The 14,508-nt window shown below is 43.6% G+C and overlaps 2 protein-coding genes across 4 annotated transcripts; both read right to left on the reverse strand.

The window, feature by feature from the left end:
- Positions 1-705: 705 nt before the first annotated feature.
- On the reverse strand, positions 706-9,159 carry RBFA (ribosome binding factor A). 2 transcript variants are annotated; one of them, XM_064422226.1, is made up of 7 exons: positions 9,004-9,159; positions 7,967-8,009; positions 7,173-7,349; positions 5,789-5,901; positions 4,197-4,281; positions 2,495-2,565; positions 706-1,415 (listed from the first exon to the last, which is right to left on the reverse strand). In XM_064422226.1, exons 1-7 carry the CDS (start codon positions 9,111-9,113, stop codon positions 1,022-1,024), a joined length of 993 nt encoding a protein of 330 aa, XP_064278296.1. In that variant the 5' UTR covers positions 9,114-9,159; the 3' UTR covers positions 706-1,021. The 2 variants fall into 2 exon arrangements, with proteins under 2 accessions (XP_064278296.1, XP_064278302.1); XM_064422232.1 differs by lacking the exon at positions 9,004-9,159 and adding an exon at positions 8,635-8,966.
- A 457-nt stretch (positions 9,160-9,616) lies between these two features.
- LOC135301808 (probable 2-ketogluconate reductase) lies at positions 9,617-14,445 on the reverse strand. Of its 2 annotated transcripts, none has more exons than XM_064422263.1 (7): positions 14,354-14,445; positions 13,860-13,913; positions 12,978-13,362; positions 12,073-12,244; positions 10,905-11,083; positions 10,276-10,372; positions 9,617-9,899 (listed from the first exon to the last, which is right to left on the reverse strand). In XM_064422263.1, the coding sequence occupies exons 3-7, from the start codon at positions 13,357-13,359 to the stop codon at positions 9,746-9,748; spliced, it is 984 nt and encodes a 327-aa protein (XP_064278333.1). In that variant the 5' UTR covers positions 13,360-13,362; positions 13,860-13,913; positions 14,354-14,445; the 3' UTR covers positions 9,617-9,745. The 2 variants fall into 2 exon arrangements, with proteins under 2 accessions (XP_064278333.1, XP_064278342.1); XM_064422272.1 differs by having other exon boundaries at positions 13,842-13,913; positions 14,354-14,391.
- Positions 14,446-14,508: the final 63 nt, after the last annotated feature.

A 14,508-nucleotide genomic window follows, 5' to 3' on the forward strand; every position in this document is an offset into this window, starting at 1 on the left:
AGCAAAAGATGTCCCTGCCCTGGCAAGGGGCTTGGGTCTAAATGATCTTTAAGGTCCCTTCCAGCCCAAACCATTCTGTGATTCCGCTGTATTGTAGGGCAACCTCCCCTGTGTTGATTTTCTTCACCTCTCCATTAACTACTGGAATTAAATTTTCTGTATTTCTGGTAGAATTCTCTTTTACTACCTTGTTCATTGTAATTTCTTTGAAGCTTGCAGCCTTCTGACTTTATACACTCATGCTATTATTTTTTATGTGCTTTGAGTCAGAAAGTTTTATTCTCACTTTTTATATGATTCCCTATTCATTTTCAGATCTCAGTTTTTGGAACATTCTTCCCTGCTGCTCTTTCTCTGCTTTTCAAGTTGTTAATACATTTTCTAAGTCACAATGTTTTGCCTCATTTTACCCAATGGATGAGCAGATCTCAATTTTTTTTTTCTGATGCAGTTCCCTTTGCACAACTATAAATTTATTTTCTTTCAGGGTTGTAACTTCATTGGCCATTATTGGGATGTTTTTGTAGAAAGTGTTCCCCTGTTAGACTGGTCCTCTAGAGAAGACCCTGTCCTTGTCTCTGTGTGATGAAGCTGAACACCACTGTCATTATTTTGCTTCCCTCTTCCTTCCTTATATCAGAATAACAGGCCCCATTATTTAGTGGTAACTTTTATAAAGGTCACTAAAAAAAATTAAAAGAAATATTGAAACATAGAAATCATAATTTTATTGGAAATAATCCACACAACTGCAAGAAGTTTGAACTCAGTGCTCCAATTACAAAGCTACTCTCTGGTTGGAAGTCCTTCAACTGTAGCAGCTTGAAAGCTGCTTAACAGAATGTCAGTAATGGCAGTTTTTCTTACATACTTTGTGCTAGCAAACCTGCTCACATGTGGCAAATACATTCATTTGAATGAGGAAGTGGTAAACATGTACAAAATTAATCTTTCAGTAGCTATGGCAGTCTTTTCTTTTATTATTGGCAGCCTTCATTTTGAAGGGAGTGGCTTTTTCACTTCATTTCCTTTTACCAGTAGGCTGAGTTAAAGTTTTCTCATCATCCACATCCAATTCATTCACCTCTTCCTGTAATTCATCCTGCAGCTCATAGCCTGAGGCTGATTCAGGGTTATCGTCCCAGTAATCAGCTTCGTATCTGTCCAGTAAGTATTCCTGTGGTGTAACGTCGTCATCGTCAGGAGGATTCCTTGCTTTTTTCTTTTTCATTTTCTTTTGAATCTTAGAAAGTTGCTGCTGCTGCTTGTCTGTCCAGACAAAGTTTTCTATATGTCTTGACACTTTCATTTTTTTATAGTCCATTATCTGTTTATTCAGCAGTTCATGATCAACACCAAACAGATTAGACCGCATGGGTGAATCTGAAGATTGAGTTGTTGAAGGGAAGAGTTTACTGTGGGAAAGAAAACAAGTATTGGCTTGGGTTTTTTCCCCACATGTATTTCAATTTTTGACAACTCGAGTAACACAGAAATAAACTGGACTTTTCAGTGTAATTTATTAATGCCCTGTGTTCCCTATGTTATGAAGAAAGAGATACCACCATATCATCCATCCAAGGACAGTCTGTGTCAGGAGATTTAATGGGAGAAAGCCAATAAAGCAACAAGATGCTAGGTGAAACTGCCTGTCTCTGGGAAAAAATGTACCTAGGTGAGTACTGTATCTGGGAGATCCAAGGAATTCAAGACTTCTCCCAGCTCTTCCAAGAAGTAAGAAGCAGCAGCCTCTGTCTAAAACAGAGCTGCTGTTAGTCAAGTCCAGCATAAGGTGTCACATCAGAGTGATGTGACACCTTATGCTGGACTTGACTATTTCCCCAAGACATAGAGGAAGGTGTTAGGTACCTTTTGGGAAATCTGTCACAGGAATGACTTCCCACAGGAAGCTATTTCTGATTCATACCTGATGGACCATCCTGTGAGATGCTGAGGCACAAAAGGCATTTCTACCAACAGACTACAGCACACAGGTGCAAAGGCTGTTGGCTTTGAGAGCATCCAGTCCACAGAACCACTATTGCAATAGGTTGTTCAGCCCTATCTCTCAATGGTAAAAAATCCCTCACAGAAGATTGTTAAATTAATTTAGGGAGATTTGTCAGTAAACTTGCAATCCATGTATAATAAACTGAACATATCAGAAAAAAGCGGATGAGTAGAGCAGTACTGGTAAATGCCGTTTCCATCCTCATGAGACAATTACCAGCAAGAAACAAAATATTACTGCTGCAGAGCATTTTTAAAATTCTGATTACCATCAACACACCAAGTCTTGAAATCTTAGAAGTTCTACATATATTTCATTCATAAAAACTAATATATTAGTACCAGAACAAGTATCAGGTCTGCAAGTAACAATGTACACACCTAATTATAATATACTTTCTCTTATGTCAAATAATATCCAATTTAAGCTGGCCAGCAGAAATGAAAATGGACACTCATACAATTCTGAACCCAAAAGACCCACCTTGAATCATTTTGAGATATTTCTTCCTCTTCTGGAGGTCCAAAGTCAGCAATTGCCAGTAAGTCTTCGACCTGTAAACACATGAAGGACACACATGAAGGACCCTGTTTAAATTGACTTTGTTCCCATCTACACAAGAAACAGACAAGTATCCAACAGCAAATATGATCTTTTCTATGTTTGGAATATTTAGCAAAACCACTTTAAAACAGCCTTTTCCTTCTTTTACAAGGAATTGCTTATACTTCTTGCCTGGGATGTTTTTGTCAAATAGTGGATCCAGAGATTCCTACAAAATTTTTGCCTTATGTGCATTATGAACCCTTGGCTAGGGATTGTTTGACATATATATTTTTTGGTTTATTTCTTCTTACCTCAGTCTTGCAAATCCTTTTCCATAACATCCTTACACAGATTTTTTTCACCTCTTCTCCCTTTCTGCAAGTTTTCATTTCTCTTACAGGCAACGATAGAATTCCCAAATCCCTTTTAACATGGCATCTAACCAGTAAATGCTACAAATTATTAATGCATTATTAATGCATTATTATATGCTGTGCCTACAGACTATATGTAATTGTGAAAATTTCCTCGTTTGAAATTTCATTTCAGCTTTTCTTTACATTAATTCCCTTCTAATCCATTGTATTATTCTAGTTTAACTGGATATTTTTTCCCTTTACTTACAATACTTAAAAACCAAGTTCAGTGTGTTATTTGAATCTGTGATTGACATAAATCTGATGAACTGCAAAGTGGGAGAAAATGATCCATCTATCTGCTCCTCAGTGTCATTCCCTGACAGAAGTAATACAAAGAGGGTTTTTACTTATCTTCTGTGAAACTCAGAACTTTTTTGATCACAGAAAGTTCAAGCAGTTCATTGCATTTCTAGAGAATCTGAAATTCTTTTTATCCCTTCCAGCTCTGCTCATACACACTGCAGGAGCCCATAAGGGTCTAACAGTAATTGGCTGTAACAGTAAGACTATTATAAATAATAAGGCACTAAAGGGCACAGACACATGAACCGGTTCTTTTCAACTTCTGTTCACATCAACAGCTTGAGGAGATATTTCTCATCAAATTCTACTCATTGGTGTCATCCTTCTCTTCTGCAAATCTCACTATGTTAGAGATCTCGCTACACAGTCCAATGACAGCAAATTCCTAGGAAACATCAGTATTCTAGTAGTATGTCAACTAGTTAAAACTATCAACACCTTGACAGAAAACATGAAATAGTAAAGACAATTTTAAAAGTTAAGGAAAAATATGTAGTATGAATAAGCTTACGTCCCCTATGCAAAGATTTGCACTTCCCTACAAATTTTAACAATTCACAGATAGAAAAAGATATGGGGGGGGGGAAAAATCACTGGTTATTCAATTGAGTCTTAAAATCACGTAACATTTAAAATGTGGGAAACAGCTCCTCCAACCTCATTTCCATAATCATATACACCAGGCAACTCTATATGATTACTTAAAATGGTAATTTAATTCTTCATTGGCCGAATGATACTGCCTACAATTCTTCTATATATTATATAGGCATCAATCGTACTCAAGACTATTTGTTAAAATGATTTTTGCAACTATAGAGAAAAACCAATTTTTAATGTAAATTGGTAGAGCAACTAAATTATCAGCTCTCTGCTAAGTCACTATAGTTGTATATTGAGTCAAAGATTAGATTTACCTCTTTTACAGCTGCAGCTTCTTTGTCTTTTATAAATACTACTGGGGGTACGTTTCCCACAATCTGCTGACTCTTCAGAAGATACCTGGTAAAAACACAGCATTCACCAGCATGAGTATCAGTATATCATCTGCAGGACACGTAAAAGGTGTTAAATGAAATCCAGCAGTACTGCACATTTAAAGATATGGCTTGCAAAACTTTCAGTCTGATGAGGAGCTATTCAGGTTGATGCTAAGAAATACATCACTGCAGAACCCCAACTTCGAATGCATGGCATACAAAAACTACTGGCTGCAGGTCCAGCTGAGTATTGATGGTACTGATATTGATGATATGATTGTCCATATCTGTATACATAGTCTGGCACAGGTATTTCCCCACTTCATTTGGTATCCTTATCCCCTCTGTAGGGATAAGAGCAGTTGGGGATATGGCCCTCAGAGCAAGGCAAGACAACTCATCCCACATGCTAGCTGCAGGAAGGATTGACAGGGGTCCCCTTCTCTTCTTGCCAGCCAGCAACTTTCCTTCTTGAAGAGTGCAGGCTATGGAGTAGAAAAGAGCATTGTGCTGGATCAGGAATTACACAGCTTAGGGAAACAGGGAGAAAGGAAATGGCTTTACAAGTATGCTTCTATGCCACCTGCCACATGGGTGAAGTCCTGAACTTCCAACAGACTGGCTGGATAGCAGAAGGAAAGCCAAGGAAAGGGAGGAAGAGTCAAAAATTTCAATGATATCATGAAAAATCACCGGACTCTGTGTTGAAAAAATAGGGAAAAGCATCACAATACATGGTAGCATTCTCAATTTGGGAGGTTTTTTGCTATCAGTATTGTGAAAAACTTCTGTAATGACAGTCATCCCTTTTGGAGGTCTAAATCATCCCCAGCAATCAGAACTGCCCAGTGAATCTGCAAGGAGATCCTTGCAGCTGTCAGTCCCCTGTCCAGCATCCTGTCCTGGGCTACTGTCCTGCACAGCCTGGCCAGCCACTGTTGCAGTAGTTGCAGTAGTATTAATCAAGTGATAATAAGCAGCTCAGCTCCACAGAGCAGCCTCTGGGCTGACTGATAGAAGTTCACAGACAATGGGAGCTCTCCTAGGATGCAGGCATCTTATTGCTTCAGAGTCTGGGGGCACACAGATAGACCAATGAGCTGTCTTGACCTGAGAGTTTGGAAGGGGATAAAAGGGTGCAAGACACCAAAAACGAGGCTGTTGTCTGATGACCAAAGGGGAATTCTGTCGTCATACATACCAACAACATGGATTCACTGTAATAAGCCACCACCATCAGCACACTGGAGTGAGACCTCACCCACACTCCTCTTGCTTTCTGCTTGGCCCACTCCTACTCTGGGAAAGCATAGAAGCCAAAAGAGCCAGCTGTGCCAGCTGTGCTCCAGCAAGAGATCACACAGCCAGTCTGACAAAGCCACCCTTCCCTGTGAGGCTCATCACAGGAGATGCTCTACTCCAAGTATCTAAAAACCTAAGGCATCCCAATAGGTCAGGTCTAGACTGTCAGAAGTACTCAAGAAATGGCCCCAGATGTAGGAAGTGGCCTGTCTATCCCACAGCAGTACCGTATACGTGGAGCGCTCTTTCGCAGCACACTTTCAATATAACTTTCCTTCTCCATAGTGGAAGCAGGGTTCCAGTACACACGGCATGCTGAAAAGTTGGATGACAGGGACACCTACAGAAAATGAAAATCTGTCTTTAAAATTATATATACACACACACACACTTCATATATAACGAAGTCTGTGACGGATTGCAGAAACCCTACTAGAAAATGTCTTTTGATAACAGAAGTGATGATATCAGACCAGAATCAGTTCATGAGTAAATCAGGAGTGATCTACACCCAGCCATGTCCCACAGCACAAATACTGTGCAGCTATAACATCTGTATTGCATTGGGAAGAAGGCTGTTTCTTTCCATCTCTCACATTTTAAGTCATTTAATTTACAGCAATGCCTCCTGAAAGAACTATCTTGCCCACACCAGCCAGCATTTTTACATGCAGACATGTGATCTGATACAAGCAATCCTCAAAGCCCTAGAGAGACAGAAATACTCTGTGAAGGATACTGCACATGTACAGCCAAAATACTCATCTTGCCCAGGTAGTTTTGAATGCTTGTCTGACAACAGAATTAATTCAGCTGGAAAAAACATCTATTTTAGTCATGACTGACAACCCTTTTGTCATAGATGCAGCTATGAGGTATCATTTTCCATGCCTCTATATCAAAGCTAAGTTCACCAAGCTTTTAAGACAAACACTGGTATAATTTAATCTTTACAGAAACAGCAAATATAGATGATAAAAACTTCAGACAACAAAAGAGAATGCAGAGACTGACTTAGTTCCTGTATCAGAACTCTAACATCCCTTTCAAATCCACAAATTATTACACCACTAGATACAATTACATACAAATTTCAATTCTTTCTCAGATCTGGCTTGACAATGACATTTTCTTAGGCTTGCCCCTTTTTTTAAACTAATCTCATGCATCACTTAGGTCTCCTGCCAGTAACATTGCTGGGGAGTCACACAAGCAGGTAACAACTCTCACACCGCTGCAAGGAGAACAGACTCTTGGAAAGATACACTTATGTTGGTAAAACCAAGCTCCTCCTTCTGAAAGGGCAACACAAAGAGTTTATGTCTGAGTAACAGAAAAAAAAGTCATATCAGGAGAATCATAATTTAATTGGCCTGAGTTACATTTGCGTTAGAGTGGCAAAGGTCTCCTAAGCCAGGTACTACAGTGGCAAAGCTCTGCTCGTGTGTACTCCAGTGCCAGATCTTGCTGCACTCTGCCACATCAGAAGCAACACAGTAAAACTCCTCTTGGCACGCATCACAACACCCAGGGGAGCTCCTTTGGCACATCCACGCCAGCCTCACAACGTAATCAGAGTGGCTCAGCACAAGCTGTAGATTTGGCACTTGCCTTGCAGATGTCCAGCTTGAGATCATAAAATTCTTGACTGACTTCACAGGTAGTCGCCATCTCTAACACAGCTTTATGAATAAGACCATTCAAAACTCTGCAGCGCATGTTGTCTTCTTTCCTTGTTTTTGTAAGGTCATTTTTCATTAAAAAGTCCAACTTGGTTGGTTTATGCAACTATAAAAAGAAACAAACAACACATTAAGCAGTTACACATTTGCATTAGGCAATTATATAGTTTCATGCACTTTACTAAGTATGTTCTTATTTCATTATTGCAGCTGTGATGGCTTTATATAGGTCCTACGTATCAAGTGTTTCAATAAAGCATACTTCTGTTCACAAAATTTTTGACATTTGTTTATTACAGTCAAAGTTTCTAAAGTTCTTTTTGTATTTTGTAGCAAGTTATGAAGCTCCATAGATCTGTTTTCTCAAATACAGCATGCATTGACTGAAAAGTTTTGCTTGTTTGAAAAAATTAAATTAAATTTTAAATTAATTTTAAAAAATTTCATTAAACTAAGCTCATAGAAGTTTTAATCTGGATAAGTACTCAGGAGTGTGCAAGAGAGCATTGATGCTGGCAAGGATGAAAGATCAGTACAGAAGAGGAAACAGCCATGGGAAGCCAAATGGCAATCCTGTCACAGTCAGACTGGAGCCCTACTCATTGTTCACAAAATCTTGCTATTTTTCCATCAGAAAATGGTTCAAGTTAGAATCAATGGCAGAAACACAAGTCTGTTCCTCCTGGCACAAATAAACATATTGCCTTCAGAGCTTGCACTTACCGTTTGTGGTCCCAGGGTAGGGCTGTCATACCAGAACTTCTTTCTTTTGGGAAAAAGAAAGGAAATCAGCCTTATCTTTAAGTAGCTCAGAGAAATAAGGATTCCCTGTGTAATTAATATTCCACCTGCCTGAAAGGACACCACAACACCCAAGTAGGTCTCCTCACAGCTGGGGTGTAGGGAACAATGCTTCCCACCCACAGCTGAAGCTGCACATAGATGGGAAGGGGGTGGAAAAGAACAGCTCTCAGGTTTCTTTAAATTCAGAGAATCATTAAGGTACAAAAACAGGGCTAAGATCATAAATTCCCACTGTTAAACCATCACTGCCAAGTCCAGCACTAAACCTTTTCATTAGGCATCACTTCTACACATTTTCCGAACACTTCCAGAGATAGTGATTACACCACTTTCCTGGGGATCCTGTTCTATTGCTTGACCATTCTTCCCTTTCAGTGAAGAAATTTCTCCCCATATACAATCTAAATATCCCTTAGTGCAACTTGAGCCCATTTCCTCTCGTCCTGTCACTTGTTTCCTGGGAGAAGAGACCGACTCCCACCTGGCTACAGCCCCTTTCCAGGCAGTTGTAGAGTTATAAGGTCCCTCCCCACTGAGCCTCTTTTTCTCCTGACTGAACACCCCCAGCTCCCTCAGCTGTTCCTCACAGGACTTGTGCTCCAGACTCTTCGCCGCTGCCCTTCACTGGACATGCTCCAGCACCTCAATGTCTTTCCTGTACAGAGGGGCCCAGAATTGGACACAGCACTCGAGGCGTGGCCTCACCGAGCCAGAGCACAGAGCACCGAGGGACGATCAGTGGCCTGGTCCTGCAGGACACTACTGCTGATAGAGGCCAGGGCCACTCGTCTTCTTGGCCACCTGGGCACATGTTCAGCCGCAGCTCAGATCGGCGGCTCGGGGTCGGTGTCTCTCCTCCGCGGTACCGTGGCCGCGGGAGCGCCCGAGCCCCGCAGCCCCTCTGAGTCCCCTTGTCCCAGCGCCCACGGCCCACCCCGGCAGGGCCCCGCACCTACTTATTCTTGCGGAGCATTTTCCGCAGCAGGTTCCTGGGGCCGCCCAGGGCTGCGGAGCTGCGCAGGGCCCGGCACCACCGCGGCACCGCGGCCACCCGGGCTCCCCACATTGCTGCCCCGGCCCCGGCCCCGGCCCCGGCCCCGGCCCCGGCCCGGCCCGGGGAGCTCCCGCCTCAGCTCCGGCTGCGGCTCAGGCTCCGGCTGCGGCTCCCCCTGTCGGCCGGAGGCCCGGGCCCGCGGCTGCGGGTGTCCCGGCCGGCCCCGGAGAGGGAAGGACGGAAAGGGGGAAGGAGGGAGAGAGGCCGAGCCGCCCTCAGGCTGGGCAGGGCTCGCACGCACTCAGACCCTGGAGCTCCACGCACCCAAGGGCCGGGATTGCTGCCGGAGGGCGGCAGGAGCCGCTGCGACACGCCGGCTGCGCTTGTGGCTGTGCCGGGCGGTCCCTCTAAGACACGATGTACATGTCCTCAAATTCGCTGCTGCATCGGCGGACAGCTGTAAGGGGGTGCGAGGAAAGCAAGTGACACTGAGGCAAGACTCTGTGCTCTGGAATTTTCCATTGAAGATCAAGACAAAACATTTGCAGTTTTCCACACAGAACTGCTGCTGGGTATTTAAATAAATTGAACCCGTGATTTATATATTTTATCTTCACAACACGAAATTACATGAAATAATTACAGGAAAAGTGATCAAATTGCTGCTTCTGCACCGATGGCATTAATCCTAAACACAAGCTGCTTTACGGCAGCACCTCACGGGGGATAGGAAGACCCTCCAGGCCTGCCTGTATGCTCTCTGCCATTTCCTCCATCATAGCCCAGCGCGTCTTCTTGGTGGCACTTCCAATGTGAGGAGTTATGATAACATTCTTCAGCTTTAACAAGGGGTGATCCCTGGGAGAGGAAAAGAAATGCTGAACTAGTCACTCACAGCACATTCATCAGTATTTCATCAGTATTGCAGGCCACCAGGGAAAATAATAATTAAAAATAAAACAAAACCTAATTGCATGACTCAAGCATATTCAGAGGAGTTCAAAGTGCTGCCTAGCTTGGTGGGGCTTTATGCAACAAATCCTCCAAATGAGTGAGTGTGGATTTTATTTGGCTGGAACTGGATTAGGGACATGGTTTCAGCAGGACCAGTGCACACACCTCATGTACTCCTACTAACAAAATTATGCAACATCTCACATGCTCACAAAATTTTACTCAGTTTGAACATCACACATAGACCCTTTTAATTTTAACGTAAATACATGTGTCCTACCTTGGCAAAGGTTCAGGATATGCCACATCCAGAGCAGCTGCCTTAATAACTTTGTTTTGAAGGGCTTCCACCAAAGCATCCTGATCCACTATCAGACCTGGTTTACAGTAAGAAGGATATGTTTATTTTCATGTTCCTTACTGTCCTCTCAGTATTCTTTTGGGTGCAGTGGTCAGGCAAACAGCAGGGCAGGCCATGGTCACAGTGCAGAAGCAGCAGTGGAGTGTGGTGGAGTGGGAGTGGGAAGCCTGGGTATGTGCATCAGGGAATTAGCAGAATGAAACAGAGTGCCAGGCCTCAGAGTAGGCTGTGCCACCCTAATGTGTGTGAGCAGCAACACTGCATTAAATAAATAAAAGGCTTCAGTAGGAGATATATAAATACACATGGGCTTCTAACACTCCAAGGTCATTAACATTTCAGAGACCTACTTTCTTATTATTAACGGAACACTTAAATACACTTAAAAACACTTGAATTTTACTGAGATATGATCACGAGTGTCTAAATAAACTATTAATCAGAAAATTTACGGAACATTTCAGAGGGACAGACTCTATATTAGAGATTTTCTCAGGACTTGTCATGCCACCAAACTTTAATGCAGTTTTGTTTATCCTGCACCTTACCTCTGCTGATATTAATAAGAGTAGCAGTAGGTTTCATCAGCTCCAGTTCCCTCTTCCCAATCAGTTTGTGTGTTTGTGGAGTTAGGTTCACAGCCAATATCACAAAATCTGACTGCTGGAGCAAATCATCTATCTTCTTACAGTAAACAGCTCCAACAGCACTTTCTTCTTCCTTTTTTCTGAAGGGAAAATCCCAAAATTAAACTGCAGTAGCAAGAAACAAGGGAAATATCACCAGTAGAGGAAACGTTTCTTTATTGTTATCTTTGTTGTATAGTGCAAAGCAGTTAGCTGCTTGTCTGAAACTCAGAAAAAAAAAAAAAAGATCAAGCTATTTCCCACAATACCAAGTGAACTGTACACAAATGTGCAGTACGGTGGGGATGGAAAGTAAGAAATGGGTATCACATAAATGCACTGAATAAATAATAAACCAAATGCATTTTTGTCACAGTTTTTGCTAATAATGGGGATTCTTGTCCTACCCAAAAGCAACACTGATGTCTTGTGAAAATTAAATAATTTAAGTAAGTAATGTGAAAATTACTGAGGAAACACACAAGACAGGGCAGGGATTAAATCTTCCCAAATCTATGTCAGCAACAGCCTGACTGTGCTGTGCATCAGTGCTGATTCACTGAAACCACACACTGCAGGACCTGCTGGCGCACTCAATCTGTATCAGGACGAGGTTGGCTGGCTCATCAAATTCCCACAAAAGAAAAGAATGGAACGGGCCTGATGGGAGCACAGGGACACAGGGCACATACATCTAGAAGATAGCAAACAGACTGGCAAGTCTGGCCCTTCATTGTCACATGGCTTTGGAAGGGTGAGATGTCTCTGCCTGAATCCCTGCCTCACCTAAATCACAGGAGTTAAGTCCTCCCAATTTTCTCCTCTCCAGTCCATTGCAATGTCACCACCATAGCAGGAAGAAGTCAGGAGCCCCAGCTAACAGGGAGAACAGTGAGGTATATCTCTCCCATTCCTTCCTGACTTTCTTTCTGTATAAATTGGGAAATTAATGACCATCTTGGAATGCAAGTATGTACTTTTCCACTTAAAATAAAAAGCACTCTAAAAAGCGAAAGCACAGTGAAAAGTACAAATAGCACATAAAAACAGTGACAAAATAGAGTTGCCTTAGAACTGCAACAAGCTTTACCTCTGATTTCTGTTGTGGTACAAAATCTTCATTTCAAAGGCTTTGGCTCTTTCAGCCACTTTGTAACCAATTTTGCCCATTCCCAGGATCCCCAGGGTTGCTCCAGAAACCTCAGCCCCCAGCCAGTCAACAGGAAAATACTCTGTGTCAGGGGAGACTGCCATCTCATGGCCTTGGAAGAGCAAAAGAAGAATTATGTAATCTAAGGGATGTTCCAGCATCTGGTTACTTTCCCCCCCCCCCACTTTTTATTGTAGGACTAGGCAGAAGCACAGGAGCAGTAATGTATTTTCATCATGTTTCTGGACAAGAAGTGAGTAATGCTGCACTGTACACAGGACTGCTGACACTGATTTCTTGCTCAGGAGAGAAATATACCCAGCCTCTCTTTGTCAAGAAAGGAAGCAAAGAAGGTCAGGCCAAAGCAGCAGTAAGACTATCTGATTCCCAGCCTCCTTGCAGATACACCAAGGTCAGCTGGAAAAAGAAACACAGAGCATGGTGGGCACATTTCTGGACAGCTTGTTCATAATGACTCGGATACATGGCAGCTTGGCAAAGACACGCTTCAAACCTCCTTGAAAATACATTCTTTTAATCCCCTTTTATTGCAACCTGAAAAGCCAGACTGCAGTGAGCACCCACAATGAATAAGTGGCTGTGGGCTGAGGGAGAAGAGGCCTGAATTTAGAGCTGTCCAAGGAAGGAACAACTCTGCCTTGCCAATATGCCAGTTTGGAAATAGGATGCCAGTTATTGTCAACAAGACAGATTTGTCTTAACTTCTTCCTTTACCCCTATTTCCTCTATTTCTAGTGTTAAGCTTACTTTTGCAGCAGCACACATTTTCTGCATGTTTTGAAGTCATATTTTCTATGAAAAACTAAGACCATTTAAGTTATTACCTTCCACAAGTCTCCTGGAAGATGCCAGCAACAAAGCCATCGCCATGTCTGCAGTGTCAGTGGAAACAATAAATGGAGTATTGGACACCTTCACGCCATAGCTGGAGAGGAGTTTCAGGTCCAAGTGATCTATTCCCACTCCAGCACTTGCAACTACCTTCAGGTTAGGCAAGCTCTGGAGCAGCTCTTCATTAATAGCTGGTTTGTGATACCACACATAGATAGCTCTGATCTTTTTGCTGAGAAACGTCTTGTTTTCAAGATATTCTTTCATGGTGATGAGATGAAAACGTTTCTTCAGAAATCCAAGATGGTCTTCATATACTCCAAGCCTCCCTCCTATAGAGTCAACTAGCACATAAGGCAGTTCCTGACTCTCCATGTCCTACAAAGCCAAAGAGAACCAAAAGGACATGATCTGAAGTGATCCATTATATCTTTTTTCTAAAAACCAGGAATTAATTGGCTCAATTACGTTCTGTTTTCCCACTTGATGAAGGATTTGGCTAAAGATAACTACTCCCACATGCAGAAGTCTTTTGGGTTCTCCTCCTGTGTTATTCAGAAGGATGCTCAATTTCTATATAATCTTGTTAATAAAAAAAACATTTCTGGCATACCAAGTGTGCTAACACTCAAACAAATGAGCAACCAGTTGTTACTCCTGTTCAATGTTCAATATTTAAAGCCAAAGTCTTGCTAATTTAAGAATGTGCCCGTGTGAGTGAAAAAGGTTTCTTTTAGTCTGCAAATTCTGCCACTTCTGCAATTATATTAAGCAATTATCATTGATGAGATATCTCAGTAAAAATCTCATTTAATGTAACAGACCTATAAATTGTCAGCTATGAACTTTGGAGTTACCCACGAACATAAGTTTACCCTTTCTTTCTTCCGTCTCCTTCAGTGCTTTGCCAACTCTTCACTCTGCTGACTCTGCAAAGAGCCAAGGCTGTGATCTCAGGTTAAAGCCGAGACCCCCTCCCGCCGCCCCTCATTGCGAGGGGCAATGCTCCCGCACCGCTCCAGCAGCACCGGTCCAGCTCCCGTTCTGTGCCCGACCACCCGCCCCCGGAGCGCCGTGTCCCGGGAAGTTCTCCCTGCCCAGGACGGGCTGAGCTCTGCCCGCGGGCCCAGCGGGCCTAGGGCTGGGACTAAACATAGGAGGGAGCTGGAGCGGCGGTCGACGGGCTCTGTCCAGCCCTGAAGGACGGCTGCGAACGGGCGAGATTCCTCCCTCTGCCAGCCCGGGCGGGCGCGCAGGACCGCGGGAGCCGCGGTGCCCCGCACGCCCGGTGCTGCCCCCGGAGCCGTCCCCGCCCGGCAGAGGCGGTCCCGGAGCCCCGCGGGGGTCCCGCGGTGCCGCTCGCACTCACCCCCCGGCCGTGCCTCCGCCCCGGCCGTCCCAGTCGCACGGCGGGGGCGGAGCGGGAGCGGCCGCCGAGGCGGGCACTGCCCGGCCGCCCGCACCCCGCCCGGGCCGCCCGCGGGGCCAGGGCACGGCACGGGTACCCGGGGTACTCGGGGAGCC

The sequence above is a fragment of the Passer domesticus genome, chromosome 1 (genome assembly GCF_036417665.1).
Source record: "Passer domesticus isolate bPasDom1 chromosome 1, bPasDom1.hap1, whole genome shotgun sequence".
NCBI classification, from domain to species: Eukaryota; Metazoa; Chordata; class Aves; order Passeriformes; family Passeridae; genus Passer; species Passer domesticus.